Genomic DNA, 15,998 nt, shown 5'->3' on the forward strand with positions numbered 1-15,998 from the left:
TGCCTTAAAGCCAACGGTTCCCAAAAGAATTAGGGGAAACCGCCCAAAGGCAGGGAGATTTGGGTTTTTTTTTTTTTTTTTTATCTATTTTACAAACTAAAATATATGTCTAAATAATGTAAATGATTGATTGAAATGTTTTCTTTTTGAAGTGAATTGATTTAAATAAATAGCACAAAAAGATTTTGGGGAAGAAAAAAAAACATGTTTTGTAGCAACTGGTCAGCCTCTGTTCTACATGCAGTAGCTGGCTGGATATCTGACCATAGTTCATATTAGAAATTGTAGATTCCTCATTTTAACTAAGTTGGTTTCTTGGCACGCGTCTTTTTTTTAAGTATGGAAAATTCACTTGAAGAGCTGAACAACTGCCTGCATAATCTGTTCCGCTCATTCAGAAAATTCCGGTTTATCAGGTGATCCGAGGAATCACAGCAACGCAGTTAGAAATGTAAAACACAGCAGCAAGAGCTGTCAAGTTTTAAGTATCGCATGTTGAATTAGTGGAGATTTTAGCTGGTCTCCATTCAAACGGCCGAAGTTTGCGTTGCGGTTTGGGATCTAATCAGATAAAAATGTGTTGAACTTTCCTACTGCTTCCTTATCAGACCAGTAATCTGGTCGTAAATAACTTGCTCTGCGGCTGTAAAACAGCATTTACTACCTTTCTGCTGGTTTTGTGACCACTATATGTATTCATTTGAAATAGTCTTTATAACATTATATTACCTATAACTTTTTAAAATCTTTTTAAAACAATTTCCTGTTCATATTTTACAATGTTTATGATAAACCTAAAAAGTGCAATTTAACATTGTTTTTTTGTTAGTTTATGGCAGGATTTTTACTCCCTTGGCCCTGTTGTTTTCTAGCGTGTCAGGGTTTATTTAAACAGTCATTGTGTGACGCACGATGTTATAAATACTGATAATTTTCCATAATTCCCAGTAACATACAGTATTTACGCATTTGCTGCTCTGGAGCTCTGACTACATGCCAGTGAACATTGCTCTGATGTTTTGGTGCTTGGCTCCTACATGCTCCATAAGGCTGCGTCAAATGCTTGTATTTAGTTTTGTTTTGTTTTTTTAAGTTGTGCTCTGCAGATAATTTTGTTGTATTGTCACAGTTTAGCATGTGTTTGGTCTGGTTATTTGTTGACAAAAACGATTAAAAGATCAAGACAAGAAGATTATGCCAGTGAGGAGAATGCATAGTAGCAGGACGTCATGGTGCATTACATCTTCCACAACAGGTTAAAGTCATGAAGTTCCAGGATGAGCTGGAGTCTGGGAAAAGGCCCAAGAAGCCTGGGCAGAGTATCCAGGAGCAGGTGGAGCACTACAGGGACAAACTGCTACAGAAGGTAGGAACCTCGGTTATTGTTCCCTCTAATGTATGATACAGGACAAAACAATAACCAAACTCCTTTCTTTTGTCACACTTTTTAAAAAGGAGAAAGAAAAAGAGAAACTTGAGCGTGAGAAAGAACGGGAGAAAAAGGAAAAGGAGAAAGCAGAGGCGCGGTTAAAAGAACTGAAGAAGGAAAAGGAGAAGGATGACACACCAACCAGGAAAGAAAGGTGATGCGGACATTTTAAGTAGAGTCAGATTTCTAAAAGTAAAGCTTCAGCTCGACTAACGTGCCATCCGACACGCCTCCCTCTCCTCTCAGAAAGCGGCATCACAGCGGCTCTCCCAGTCCGTTGAGGAGCGGCAGCAGGCGAGGCCGGTCGTCCTCGCCGCGTTCAGAGCGCTCGGAGAGATCGGAACGCTCCGATCGGTCGTACTCTAAAGACACATCGTCACGCTCGTCCCATAAAGACTCTCCTCGGTCCAGCAACAAAAAATCGTCCAAGAGGTAAACGTCATACACTGCATTTAAACATTTGTTCTAGCTGGTTTCCCGTCTTCCCCGTCCAGTCCTAAAATAAGATTGTTGGTTAATTTGTTACTCTGAAGTTGTCCTTAGTTATGCGTGTGACTTTTCAAAGTTTACATACATACTGCAAGAGGGACCAGTCTATTAATAATCTAGATGGCATTCAGAGAGAAAAATTAAGTGGAAACATAAAAAGCAGCAGGTAGAGCTTGGGAACAAATAAAGCTTTTCTTTTTAACGTGTATGGAAACACCTAGATTAAATCGTATTAAGGGAGATTTTTTAAAACTTGAGCTGTTTTTAGGAACTCTTGAATGTGTAATGTCCCTTTAATCCCACTAGATCTCCATCTTCACCTCGCACACCGAAGCGATCGAGGCGGTCGCGCTCCAGGACACCCAAGAAATCAACCAAGAAGTCCCGCTCCAGATCTAGATCCCCCCACCGATCTCACAAGAAATCTAAGAAGAGCAAACACTGACATCTTTTGGTTCCCCCCCCGAAACCACCCCCCCCCATCCCCCCCCCCCCCCCCCCCCCACCCATCTCTGCGCCACGTTTGATTTAAAGGTGGACTGATTTGGCAGCTGAAGATCTGCGATGACTGTAGGTTAAAGGACGGACAACATAGAGTGGAGGGTGTTGCATGGGTTGCCATCTGGTGTATCAGGTAGATGGGGCCACTGCTGTTTTATATTGTAAAGATTTAAAAAAAAAAAAAAATGTGTTTGTGTGTCCTAATTTCTCGACCTTACAATGGAAATCATCCATGTGGTAGACCACACCCATGTAGTGTGAGAGGAAAAGTCTTACATTCATGCTGTCGACTTCTGTTTTTGTAGTTCACATTAAAAATAATTCCTAATAAACAAGTGTCATTTTTAAGATGTCTGGAGCAATGACTGATAAAAGCAATGTTAATTTAGTTACAATTTATTTCATTTTCACCTTCGCATCGTAAGATCTGATCACAAAAATACTGCATCTGTCTTACCCAGTCACCTAAAAACTGCCTCACAGTCCTGCAATTTATTATATTGATCATTCAAACTCCACAGGTAAGTATTCATTTATCCCCAACAAACTGCTAAACCTGCATGCAGGTTTGCAGAGCACCGTTTTTTTTTCCCTCCCTGCATTTTTAGAAATATTACGATACATTTAATGGACTGTTTGGAATTTTTTTTTAGCTCAAAGCATTATCGAATCATTTTTACAGCCTGGCCCGCGCCTGCTTTAGCTGATCCTTCAGTTCCAGTATTGCAATGGAAGAAAGGTGAACCTCATCGGGTCCGTCAGCAATTCGCAGAGTTCGTGCATACGAGTACCTGGGAAACCAGAGGAACGGTACAATCAGAAGGCTGAATCAGAAATAAAAAAAAAAGTGCATCTTCTAATGAATTTATATGTAATGACACTCATTAGGTAATCCAGGAAAATACATTTCGGGTTCTCATTTGCTGGAAGCCATAATCATCCAAATCTCCACTTAAATTACAACACACTGCATGATTTATTCATATGTGCTTCTATGCAAAGAAAGACAAACTTACATCTGTGCCAGAGGGAAGTCCCCTGAGACTCCCGCGCCTCCATGAACCTGGATGGCACAGTCCACCACCTTACACACCATCCTGGCTGCTGCCACCTTGATCATGGCAATCTAGAGGACAGATTGTGACATTAGCATGCTATGCTACTAAATCAGGCTTTAAATGCTTAGTTTTGCAAATTAGAAAGGTAATGAGCCTTCTGAACAGCTGTCAAAGTATGAACCCTTTCTAACTACAGTAAAGGAAAACATGCTTAATGTTTGTGTTTACAGGTGGATTTGAGAATTGGGATTTGATATTTCTGCTCATATGTAAACCAGAACCACAAACTACCAACAGTGTCACCTGTTTGCGAGCGGCCCTGCTGCCCAGAGCATCCAAGGCGTGAGCAGCGGAGAGAGTCAGTAGGCGGGTCTGCTCAATCATCAGGCGGCACTCTGCAATCCAGTGGGCGATGACTTCCTTTAAACATCACAGAAGCACAATTTTATTTAACCTGTCCTTCATCTGACAGCAGAAGGAAATGCCTGTGTGACTCGCTCACATGCTGGTAAAGGTTTTTCCCAAATGTTCGCCTGGAAGCGGCCCGCTGACACAGCAGCTCCAGCGCCTGCTCGGCGCAGCCAACAGCTCTCATGCAGTGGTGCAGCCTGCCTGGACCCAGACGCCTCTGAGCGATCTCAAACCCTCGGCCCTCGCCTGTTGGAAAACACACGAGTAGGGGAAGGTTATTAGGCTAACATTACTTTTTCTCTTCCACAAAACAAATCAGTTTCTCAGGCTTCAAAAAATGTCTCTCCTGTTTAAGTCAGGAGAGCTTAAGTTTTTTTTTTTTTTTTTTTTACCCAGGATCATGTTGGAAGCTGGAACGCGCACGTTTTCAAAGTGGACCTCAAAGTGGCCACCATGGATGGCATCTGAAAAGAAACAAGGATGATCTGTAAACCACACCACATCGGTTCAACTTTCAAATAGCAAATAGGGGATACTGAGAGACGATCCAACCGTCATGTCCGAATACGGTGAGTGGCCGGATGAGCTTCACGCCCGGTGTGTCCATGGGTACGAGGACCATGCTGTGCTGGCCGTGCCTGAGAAAGAAGTTCAAACAACGCCCTTAAATAATGAAGCTTATCCAAAGCTAATCAATTTTTTGAATTTTTTTTACTAACGTTTAATCAATTTTACAGCTGTTACCGCTGGTGGCAATGTGTCATCAATTCTCTGCCAAAAAATGTTGGGTGTGTGTTGGAACTTAAAACGTGAAGTTGGAAACAAGGACAACGTGTTTTATATCGAGGGTGTGACTGTTAATAGATTTGGTTTTCTTTAATACTTGTAGAGACAAGAGAGTAGCAAATCTGCGAGTGATATGCGGATAAACACTGAAGATTAGTGTTTGAAAGTAAATGCACTTTAAGTAAATTTCAATCAGGAAAAGTTCATTTTATGAGCTAAAACCTCACATAGTGTGCTAAAAACATGAGGCTTTGGTCTCTATAGCGTAAAAATTACACACGACAAGCTAAAACCATTTGAGAACAAATTGGAAAAATTGAATGAAATGAAATCTGATCATTTGTGCAAAATTAGACAAATGTATAAAATGTGCAGCACAAGCAAACAAATCACAAAATAGACGTCTGAAACCCCAGCTGACCTGCTGTTGCCATGCTCAGAGCTGCTCCTGCACATGACGATGGCCACTTTACAAGTGGCACTGCCCGCACCTGAAAACACAGAGCACAAAAACTCTGACTTTAGATTCTGACGCATATCTAGTCGCGTCATCGCGGTGGACCAGGAAAAAAAAAAAAAGACAAAAAAGACGAGCTGAACCATCCACGCTCCATGACCTTAACCACTCCATGACCTGAATATGCCCGGAAAACAGTCCTTGTTGTTCCCTTGGAAGTGCTGAGCTTGGATGGAGCCTCGAGAGAGATTAACGGCCCCGACAGCGGGGAAAGCCACAGGTTGATTTACATTTCCGCAGTTGGATTCTTTTGGGGTTTTAGCTTGTTATTGGAAACAGACCACGTTTGTTTGAAATTAAACAAAAACTGTTTCTTTTCTTGACACAAAAATCCCCCCCACCCCCCTCTAAAAATTGCATTTCAATACTGCCACTAGAGGGCACTATTTTATGCTGAATTTTAAGATTCAGCAGAGGAATCTTCAGCATGTCACAAACTGAAAAGAGTGAGTGCAGAGATATGGATGACCTCAGTGGACATTTGAAAGATTTCTTAATATGAAAAGTGTGGCATGCATATGTATTCAGACCCCTTCAGTCTGATACCCCTAAAATAAAACCCAGCCCAAACAACTGCCTTTAGACATCTCCTAATTAGAAAAGATTACCCATATCTGCAGAAATCAATCTCAAAAGTTAAAATATCAACCTCTAAAAGAGCTACAAAAAAAAAAAAAAAAACTTTCGCTGCAATAGTAGTGAAAAGTTCACTCATTCATTGATCCATGGGGACTGAATACAGAAGTGCACTACACTTTTCAGATTCTTACACTTTTTAACTGCGTGTTCATAAATCATATCACAAAGTACATTAAAGCTTGAAGTTGTAATTTTACAAAAAGTGATATGATAAAAAAAAGCAGTATTCCAGAAAGGATGAGAAATTTATATTCCAAAAGTAAAAAAGACAGTATTTTATATGTAGCACTTTTCTTTTGATTTTTAGGCATTTCCTGTTTTGATGTTTGGTCCCAGCGCTGTTATTGTTACAGTCTCCAAAATGTTGAAGTATTTCTTTATTTTGTTCATTGCAAGCTTTGAAAAAATGCCCTCCTTTTGTTTTTTTTTTTTTTCTGTCTCGTTGCCATGTTTACCAAAAACATTTTGCCTTTTGTAGCTTTTTACAGCCCCAGAGGCGTGACTCCAAACTGCTGATTGGTAAAAAAAAAAAATACAGATTACTTTGGAATTTCCTTGGTTAGAGGTCCATTTCAGGTCATGCCCATGAGGCCTAATGTACACTTGGAGAGGACTGATGGCCTCACTTCCTGTTTAAGTCGTTGCCCAGCTGGAAAAACTGTCCCCTAAGGACAAGACATATGGTCACCAGACTGGAACAGACAAGAAGACGTGAGAGTTTTATGGAAATCACAGCACGGTAATCTCAGCATGACTGCATGCGAACTCTTTCAACCAATTCGTTGTGACAGATGTGTAGTTACTAAACAAACTGTAAAGAAGTCAAAATAACTGAACATACCAACCTTGTAACCACAAACGCAAAATATACAAATAGCTCCACCCAGTAAAAAAATAAAAAAATAAAAATAAAAAAAAACACACCTAGGAAAGCCTGTTTGGCCCGAGGGCAGGTTCAACTTTCTCATTGAACCCTTATATAAGTCACATGGACCACGATCTAAGGTGATCATGCCCAAACACGTCCCATCCACACTGGAATGAAGACAGACAATCCAGATTCCAGCACTGACACCCAAACATGTCATAATATTACTCTTTTTTATTTAAGTCACAAACTCATCCTTCAAAATCACATTTTTTAGTTGTCAGGAAAAGCTTTTTTTTTTTTTCATATTTAGCTGTTTATTTAATTTCTGGTCCCAAACAAGCTGTGCAAACATGAGGAAGGGAAAGACGAGGAATGTGGCACTCACGGATATTAAAAAACAATCTGGAATTTCTGAGGAAGCAGACAGACAAACACTGGCAAACAAACACTGGCACAGTGTTGGGTTCACAGCATCTGAAACGGATCTACTAGTAACAGTGTAATGCATGCAAAGGCATAAGATCCGATCTTTCACACATGTAACTGATTTCGTCCTGCTCATTCATAAGTTCCTTTCTGGACTGTAACAACCCTTAAACCCACAAAGACGAGACGGCCACTTGAAGCCAAAACAAAATATCAGTTTTTATGATCTTGACAATCAATCAAATCAAGGCTGGATAATATCGGAAAAGCAATTATTTGTGATAATATTGCAGAATATGTTGATGGCAATAATCAGCTATGACAAACCCACATTTTCATCCTGCTATTTTCTTGGAGTTTTAGCACTTCGGCCACAAAAAACAGATAGATGAGTCCGTCCAACTGGCTAAATATATTTTGACAAAAAGAGTGTGAATACAAGACAACTGACATTCAACTAAATACTGCATCCAAATAGTTCTTTTTTTTGTTTGCAAAGAGTTATTGACATTGTAATGATGTATGCTATGTCGAAATTATTCTATCCTGATAATTCTTCCTGTCTTACATGCCTCTCTATTTTTCTGAAACTTTCAACAACAACAAAAAAAACATCCTTTAGACTCCTGACAAATAAACAACTCTCTAAAATATGTTTTATTCACATTTAATAATACATTCATTCCAAGTCATAAAAATTCCTATCAAGGAATTGTGCATTGTGTGTTGTTTGCCTGAACCAGATATGATCCATCATGCCTTAAATCAATAAATAACCCTCCTATATAGACCTATATAACCCTCCTATATAGAGCCCTAAATCTGCCGGTGACGCTGCATGGCAGCCGCACCCACCCTACTGTCAACTGCTAATACATAACACACAAAACATAGTATGACAATGAACAATACAAAATATTTAACTAATATAAATAAGTGTTTTAGACCAGGAAAGGATTCCTTCAAACCTTCACAAACACAGCAAAGCTCCTACTGACACTTCCTGCTCTGAATGACAAAGACCTGGGAAAAAAAAAAAAAAAAGAGACTAAAGTTTATCTAAAAAGACTGAAAAACTCCACTAGTCCTTGCATAATGCGTTGCATGGACCAACAAACAAAAACTGTGGGATTCTGAGTCATCCAAACTATGCATTCAAGGAAATGACCCAAACTCAAACACAACCACACACACACACACACACACACGCACACAAATGTATTCAGAGCTACGTGGAGAAGGGACACGCTCCTCGTGCCGTCAGTGCAGGGAGGAGGGCAGGCTGAGCAGCACAGATTAGTCACTTCAGTCCTGGAGAATACACTAACACACCTCCTCCGGACTCAGTTACAGTTTGTGTGCGGCTCACAGAGGTTTTTCTAATCCTTAACGCTCTAAGAAAAAAAAAAAAAAAAACTGCTGACACCAGGTAAGACATTTTCTGATTCAACCCATTTAACACTAAGCTGACAGAGTAATAGTTTAAAAGCTTGGTTATGCTAGTTTATTCTGTTGATTCTGAATTCAAAATCCTGTTTGTCTGTTTAGCACAGAAATTAATCTTGTTTTTTTATTCAAATAGTAGTAAAGAGTTTGATTTACAGTTGAGCTTAAAGTCAAAGTCCTGCTTCGAAGATTTTATGACATTATTAAACTTAGAATGAAGTCATGATAAGTTTGCTCTGTTATCATTACCTCACAAATGCAGCCACGGTGAGAAGTCCCAGTGTTTTTGTCATTTGCAAAAAACATTTTCAGAGCAAAATCAAATCAGAATGTTGATGCTACAACTTCACACCACTGCATCAGCAACAGAACATCTTGTATAAAGTAGATTTAATTAAGACAGCTAGAATAAAATAAGAAAAAGGTTTAAAAAAAAAAGATATTTGCATTACTTAAACTTACCAAAAATACCAGAAGTATCTATGTATTCCAGGTAAAGCAAAACATAATTTTAATGCAAAATTAAAAGTGGAAACTTTTATGACAATTCCTTCTTAAACACCTTTAAAACAATTCACAATTGTTCTGTAATTTGCTTGTAAAGTTCAAAACAAGCACTTTGAAAGAATGGCAGCAAGTTTGAACCTGTCATAAGTGACACGCAGCTGTTGACGGTGGCGAATGCTCGGCATTTTTGCAGTTATTCCAAGAACATCTGCTACATTCACTGCCACTCCTCCCATTCGGAACATCGCACTTCATTATGTAACCGAACTGGACATTTTGCATGAAAAGAACAAGACTCCCGTTATCTCGGCGAGAAGTCCGCTCAGCCATAAAGAAGATCCTGAGATATACCCGTACTCCCTCGGGGATTATGTCATCAGTCTCGTAACAGGTTTTGACTTTGGGGTGGACAGGTTATTAAACTCCACTTTGACTGAATCAAATTAGATGAACACAATCCGCCCCATAAATCATTCTCTTTAACACCTAAATCCCGTTTCAAGAGGTGATTGTCGGTAGTAAAAATATGCTGTTGGTGAATATCATGGATTTCTCAAATTCTTTCTGCATCACAATTTATACGCAAGGTATCTATGGTCCTTTATAGTTCATATTTACCAACCCAAAAGGATGTGGATTGTATGACGGCTTCAAAACAAGCAGAAATACACTTAAAACAGCTTATGTACTGGGCATCATAACTCATACATATTTGCCTCACAGCTTTTATTTTCATTAAAAATAAATTTAGCATCAGTCATTTGCGGCTGCAGGACACTGTTCTAAAATTGATTAATTATATGCAGTCAACATTTTAAAAGAAAGTCTTTGTATTCAAAGAAAACTTCATATAGCAATATTTGATTTGGATCTTTGATCGGCAAGTGGAAGAAGAAGAAAGGAGTTAAATGAGTGGGGATTTTTTTTGGAAGCCAACAGCTTATTTAAAGATGATCTCAGCAAACAGCTTATTAAAAATGATGACAGCCTTATAAGGTTAACAAAGACTTTACTGTATGAGGCAGTCAGACTGTCCAGACGCATTGTGCAGTGAAGTGTCAGGAAACAGGCGTTGACGTCATAACCAATATGTCTCAAAAGTCTCACATAATGGGATGTCCTGTTGAAGCTGTGCAACAGAACCAGGATCCTGGGTTTGAAGCAGGGGAGGAAAAAAAAAAAAAAAAAAAAAAAAAATTTTCTTTTCCCCTCCACCCTTTGCTAACCTTATTTCCTGTCAGTTTTGGATTGCCCCCGCAGCCATTATTACACTGATGTGGGGGGAAAAAAAAAAACAAGCTGCAGTGTTAACTGATATAAACATGCCATCTTAAATACCCACAGTAGATGTTATCAGCTTGCACAACAGGTTGTACAAGTAAAACTCTATAGACAGATTAACTGCGCATTACTTTATTCAATAAATCAGAAGCCGCCGTTTCCTGAAGTTTGCGGATCACTTGGCATCGCTCGCTGCATGCAAACTAAGCAAACTCAAGTGGTAATTAGAAGCTCTTCGGGCCAGTTTGGTTGTTTTCTTTCGTCGCCTTCTGCAGAGATCCGTTTACTGTTGTTCTTGAAGCCCACACACATGCACGACAGGCTAGACTATAGGGAAAAGCAGGGAAGATTCCTTTGAACCCAAACAGAATTCCCATTTCCTGTTTCACCACTTGCAGTGTCTTGCAAAAGTATTCATCTCCCTATAACGAATTAAAGTTTCCACCTACCCATCAACTTCCTTGTATTTTATTGAGACTATTATGCAACACATCAACACTAAATAGAGCCTAATTTTGAAGTGGAAGGAAAATGATGCAAGGCTTTGTCAATTCCCTTTTTGGTAATTAGATTTCTGAGAAGTGTGGTGTGCAGTTCTTTCCCCCCTGAAACTTGTAAATAAAATCCAGTACAGCAGCCTAATTAATAATAATAAAAAAAATGACTGAGCCTTTCACAGATTAATGTAAACCATTCTATTGTAGCTCTGGTTGTGTGCTTAAGGTTATTGTCCTACATTTTGTTTCCTCTAGTATTGCTCTGCATTTAAATCTATAGGCTTTTCCATCAACTCTGACGAAACGAGAGAAAGTTTAAGGAGTGTGAATATTTCTCCTATTTCACTAAGCACATCTTTAAATTCTGCTCTTTTCATGTGCAGGAAACATGGAGGACTTCTACACCAATGACGATACGGATATCAGTTTCAACGATACTTATGAATACGACTATGAACACAGCGTCTGCGAGAAAGAATCAGTGCGTTCTTTCGGTAGCGTCTTCCTCCCAATCATCTATGCCCTGGCTCTGGTGGTGGGCCTGGCTGGGAACGCCTTGGTGGTGGTGGTCTACACATCAAAGTTGAGACTCCGGACCCTGACTGACATGTGCATCCTCAACTTGGCCATCTCAGACCTGTTGCTGCTCTTCACCCTGCCGTTCTGGGCCGCTGACGCCGTCCACGGCTGGCAGCTGGGCGTGGCCGGCTGCAAACTCAACTCCTTCCTCTACAGCACCAACTTCAGCTGTGGCATGCTACTGCTGGCGTGCATCAGCGTGGATCGCTATCGGGCGGTGGCCCAAAACTCAGTGGGCAGAACTGGGACGGGTACCCGAGTCAGGAGGCAGTGGATCCTGGTGTGTGCGGCACTGTGGGCTTTAGCCAGCTTTTTTGGCCTTCCTGAACTCATCTTCTCCACGGTGAAGACGTCCCATCACAGGACCAGCTGCACGGCCATCTACCCAACCAGCATGGCCCGACCTGCGAAAGCTGCCTTGGAGCTGCTGGAGGTCATCCTCCGCTTCGTCATCCCCTTCCTGGTCATGGTGGTCTGCTACTCATGCATAGGCCGGGCGCTAACCAAGGCAGCCGGGGTGCGTAGGGAACGGAAATGGCGCGCGCTTCGGGTCCTCCTCGTCGTCGTGGCCGTGTTCCTGCTCACCCAGCTGCCCTACAACGTGGTCAAGCTATGTCGAGCGATGGACATCATCTACCACCTCGTCACAGACTGCGAAATGAGCAAGCGCTTGGACCGCGCTCGGCAGGTGACGGAGAGCCTGGCGCTCACCCACGCCTGCATCAACCCCGTCCTATACGCCTTCATCGGGTCTTCCTTCAGAGGACACGTCCTGAAGGCTGCCAAGCACCTTGGACAGAGACTTGGAAGACACTCGAGGCAAGTCAACAAGGAGCCGGCGGTGGAGATCGCACTCCACTCAGCGAGCCAGAACCAGTCTCAGTCTGTTTCGGAGGACCAGGACACCAGCACATTCACTATCTGAGACTTTAGCACGTACAGCGTTAGCCATCTTTACTGGCACTCTTGGTAAATATGCGTCAAAAGCCTCAATTTAAATTCATTTTTATTGTAGTAACATATTCTCAAACTAAAAGAAATTGAGTAAAAAAATCTATTGCTAAGAAATATTTATGGCACAATAATTGATACATCCCGTGAATCCTTTGCACAAACTATCATTGCCCATAAGACAGGACTCATACTGTGGCATTTTCACAGAGGGTAGCACACAATTCAAATTAAAGCAATGTTTACCAAACTCTGCACATTTACCATTTCGATGGTAAGTAATTGAGACTTAATGGATGAATGTAACTGAACTAATAGGTCAATTTTTCTTATTGTGTTTAAGATCATTATGATTTAATTTTTGTTAATTTATTTTTATTTTTTGGCATGCAACATGTCCTCTCACACCTAATGTGAGGGCATAAAATACTTTATTTTCATAAATTAACTGGTTTTACAGTTTCAAAACAATAATTTTTCATCCAAATCTATTTAAATGTAAAATGTTAAAACAGCCTGAAATCATTTATTTTTTATTTTTTATTCAAAACCACCCCTCAATCACAAACACCCACATATTGATATACAGATAAGCAAATTGATGGGGAAACTTAGAACGATGTGTTGTCGCCCTGGGGCACGTCAACACGAGGAAACTGGAATCTAACCCACAATTTTCTGATTGTAAAACACACATTACCTGCTGAATCACTATCAAGACTTTGCTAAAGACTTCTTGAAGCCTAATATTATCATATTAATGTGTTTTAAGAGCCTTGCTGAAACCCTATTCTTAATTTTACAGCATGTGATTTTACAGCATGTGAACAGGAATTTGTTGAAGGCTTTTTACAGATATTTACCACAGGCACACCTAAAACTCTCTGATACTATATGCCTATTTACTTGATATATATATATATATATATATATTTACATGCATTAGCCGTCATACAAGCTAGACAGGAGTAGCCGCACATAACTTAACAGCTAAAAAAATGATGTAACATAGCGTTATACGCACTAAGCTATATATGTGTTTTGTATAAATTATGTATTTTCTTAAATAAAAGAACAAAGTCTCCAGCGATGTGCATCTGTTACAATTAAATGCAGCTGAATCACAAGTTGCTCAGGGGAACCGTTCAGAACAACTCCAATCCGACTTTACAATCAGCCCCGTCTTCCAACATCTCATCTGCGTCGCATTTCATCACATCCTGCGGCTTTGGGTTGGGATGACGGATGGCTCGGTTGCACAGTGGGTGACCCATTGAGTCGAAAAACATTTGGCAAGCAAAGACAGGAGAGCTCGCAGCAGGAAGGACCATTCCATGCTATTAGAGCAGTAAACAGCAAAGTCGCATGTTCCTTAGAGGAGCTTAAAGCCTAACCGCTGTTTTTCATCCACTTATATTTGTTTATTTCAATAAAGTAAAGTTTAAAGAGCAAATGATTTGCAGTGGAGAAGAACCTCCCATCAGATTTTTTTTTTTTTTTTTTATGATGCCACTATGCACGATAATGCCAGACTAACCCTGATACACATCACATCTTGGCTCAGAGTGCCGGGTGGCCAGAGTCCAATGCTTAATAGTTTGTTTAAGCCTCTGTGCTTGACAACAAAGAAGGTTGAGTTTGTCTTGGCAAAGCCTGATCTTAAAATCCAACTCAGATACTTCCAACAGACACGAAACAGTCCGTCTACTTTTTTTTTGTTTTTCTTTTGCGTGTTTAGTAGCTATCAGTCCACCTGAATCGGCCTCTCTAAATCCTTAAAGAACATTGGTTCTTACATCAAAGACAGATGTTTAGCCTCTGAATGTATTTTTGCCAAACCTCATCAGTATACAAATTTATAAAACAAACCCCGTTGTAGAAAACCACGAGAAGACGAGATATGGTACCTTGCAAAAGTATTATCACCTTCACAAATTGTCCCACTGCAACCACAAAGTGATGTAGATTAGTGCAAGGGGAGAAAAACCTTAACTTAAAAAAACATTTTTTACAAATGAAAATCAGAAAAGCAAAGCAATCTCTCTCTCTAAAATCCTGTGCCGCTTGCAGGTGTCACCCAATTAATAAATACAGCCAACCTGTATGCGGTTCAATCTCAGTATAAATACGATGTCTTCTGTGACGGCCTCAAAGTTTCTTAGAGAACATTAACCAACAAACAGCTTCATGAGGAGCATACAGCAGACGGGTCAGAAAGGAAGCTGGTTCCAGAGCAGCATCCCGAACTTTAAACAAGGAGTTCAGTCCGTCATCTGAAAATGAAAGTCCCTGCAGCACAACTGCAAACCTATCTAAAAAGGGACTGTCTGGGACAAAGCAGAGCATTATTCAGAGAAGATGACGAGAAGCCTATGGTAACTCTTGGCAACAGGCATCAACCACTCAGGCAGAAAAAAAGCCTCTGGTGATGAAAAGCCACAAAACGTTCTGTTTTCAAGTTCACCAGAATTATGAAGGAAATCAGCAAACATGTGGAGGAACGTCAGATGGAACTGTTATGCTGTCCGGGTGTTATTCCTTAGCAGGGTCACAAAGCTGGGAAGAGTCAGTAGGAGGATGAACTGAGGATTATACTGGAAAAAGACCTGTAGCAAAAAGAGGTGACTCGTTTTGCTCTCCGTAGAACCGCCTGAAACATCCAGTCAGAACCACAATCCTGCTGTTTCAACTGAAGTGTTCACATGGCCTACACTCAACTCTAAGAAATGTGGCACGAGATTCGAAAACTCAAATCTCATGCTCTCCGTCCATACTCACTATGCTAGAGCAATTTTACAAAGACTCAATTGCAGCAAACAAAGTATTCAATCAGGGGGTGCAAAAAACAAAAGCATGCCACACCTTTCAGATATTTTTGTTTATAAAAAGGTGGAAAACTGCTGTGTGTATTTTTATTCTGTCACTATTGTGTACTGATCTCCAACATAAAATCCTAATAAAATACAAACTAAAACTGAGATTTTTTTTCTCACTTCAGAGGTTTAAGATTTAAATTAAAGTGACAGTAAAGGCATGAAATAAAGGATCCAATGGAAAAAAAATTAATTAACTTTAAGATTCGCACCACATATGAAATGCATGGTCCTTCTCTTCTGGTGAGTGTTTTGCTTCATTCCTCCAAAAAAAAATAAATAAATAAATAAATAAAAATAAGTGCAAAATTCTACAGTTTGAAAGAGATAAAAAAAAAAAACCTATCTAGAAAAAATATGCGGTTTGCAAAGTTTTTAGTTGTTTTGGAGCCAGGAAAACACTTGCAGGAGTAATGGTGCCCCCCCAGCCCACCCCCAGAGCATGAAGATAACAGATAGCAAGCCTGGGAGTAATTTGAGTGCATTATCATGCCCATGGGGCAGAATTATACAGCTTCCACACCACAGAGTTGCATTTCCAACCTCTGTGCACCCTTTCATTTAGAAACCACGTCTAACAGCTTCAGGGGGAAATGGTGAAGGTGAAAACTGCATCTTTATGTGATGCGTATGGTTTGGAGGAACTCTAATAAGTTTAAGTCCGGGAGAGTATTTCTACGGCAAGTAGCCGTGCTTTTGAAACAAAAACTAAACTGTTTTTTTTTTTTTTTTTTTTT

At 40.2% G+C, this 15,998-nt stretch overlaps 3 protein-coding genes across 3 annotated transcripts in view; 2 read left to right on the plus strand and 1 right to left on the minus strand.

The window, feature by feature from the left end:
• The window catches only part of u2surp (U2 snRNP-associated SURP domain containing), a 15,717-nt gene extending 12,972 nt beyond the window's left edge, over positions 1-2,745 (plus strand). Inside the window, exons 23-26 of the mRNA XM_015049479.1 lie at positions 1,256-1,366; positions 1,456-1,583; positions 1,676-1,861; positions 2,225-2,745. Of these exons, the coding sequence (XP_014904965.1) occupies positions 1,256-1,366; positions 1,456-1,583; positions 1,676-1,861; positions 2,225-2,363 (564 nt within the window). The 3' untranslated portion in view covers positions 2,364-2,745. The remainder of the gene's footprint in view (positions 1-1,255; positions 1,367-1,455; positions 1,584-1,675; positions 1,862-2,224) is intronic.
• A 270-nt stretch (positions 2,746-3,015) lies between these two features.
• acad11 (acyl-CoA dehydrogenase family, member 11) overlaps positions 3,016-15,998 on the minus strand; it is a 31,711-nt gene continuing 18,728 nt past the window's right edge. Inside the window, exons 14-20 of the mRNA XM_015049480.1 lie at positions 5,096-5,165; positions 4,441-4,526; positions 4,281-4,352; positions 3,980-4,134; positions 3,781-3,897; positions 3,436-3,545; positions 3,016-3,210 (exon numbers count right to left, since the gene is read on the minus strand). Coding sequence (XP_014904966.1) covers positions 3,096-3,210; positions 3,436-3,545; positions 3,781-3,897; positions 3,980-4,134; positions 4,281-4,352; positions 4,441-4,526; positions 5,096-5,165 — 725 coding nt within the window. The 3' untranslated portion in view covers positions 3,016-3,095. The remainder of the gene's footprint in view (positions 3,211-3,435; positions 3,546-3,780; positions 3,898-3,979; positions 4,135-4,280; positions 4,353-4,440; positions 4,527-5,095; positions 5,166-15,998) is intronic.
• Positions 8,376-13,841, plus strand: ackr4b (atypical chemokine receptor 4b). The gene is made up of 2 exons (XM_015049481.1): positions 8,376-8,556; positions 11,242-13,841. The coding sequence occupies exon 2, from the start codon at positions 11,247-11,249 to the stop codon at positions 12,360-12,362; it is 1,116 nt and encodes a 371-aa protein (XP_014904967.1). The 5' UTR covers positions 8,376-8,556; positions 11,242-11,246; the 3' UTR covers positions 12,363-13,841.

This window comes from Poecilia latipinna, unplaced genomic scaffold (assembly GCF_001443285.1).
Source record: "Poecilia latipinna isolate Pla-1442-1.1 unplaced genomic scaffold, P_latipinna-1.0 Scaffold948, whole genome shotgun sequence".
Taxonomy (NCBI): domain Eukaryota; kingdom Metazoa; phylum Chordata; class Actinopteri; order Cyprinodontiformes; family Poeciliidae; genus Poecilia; species Poecilia latipinna.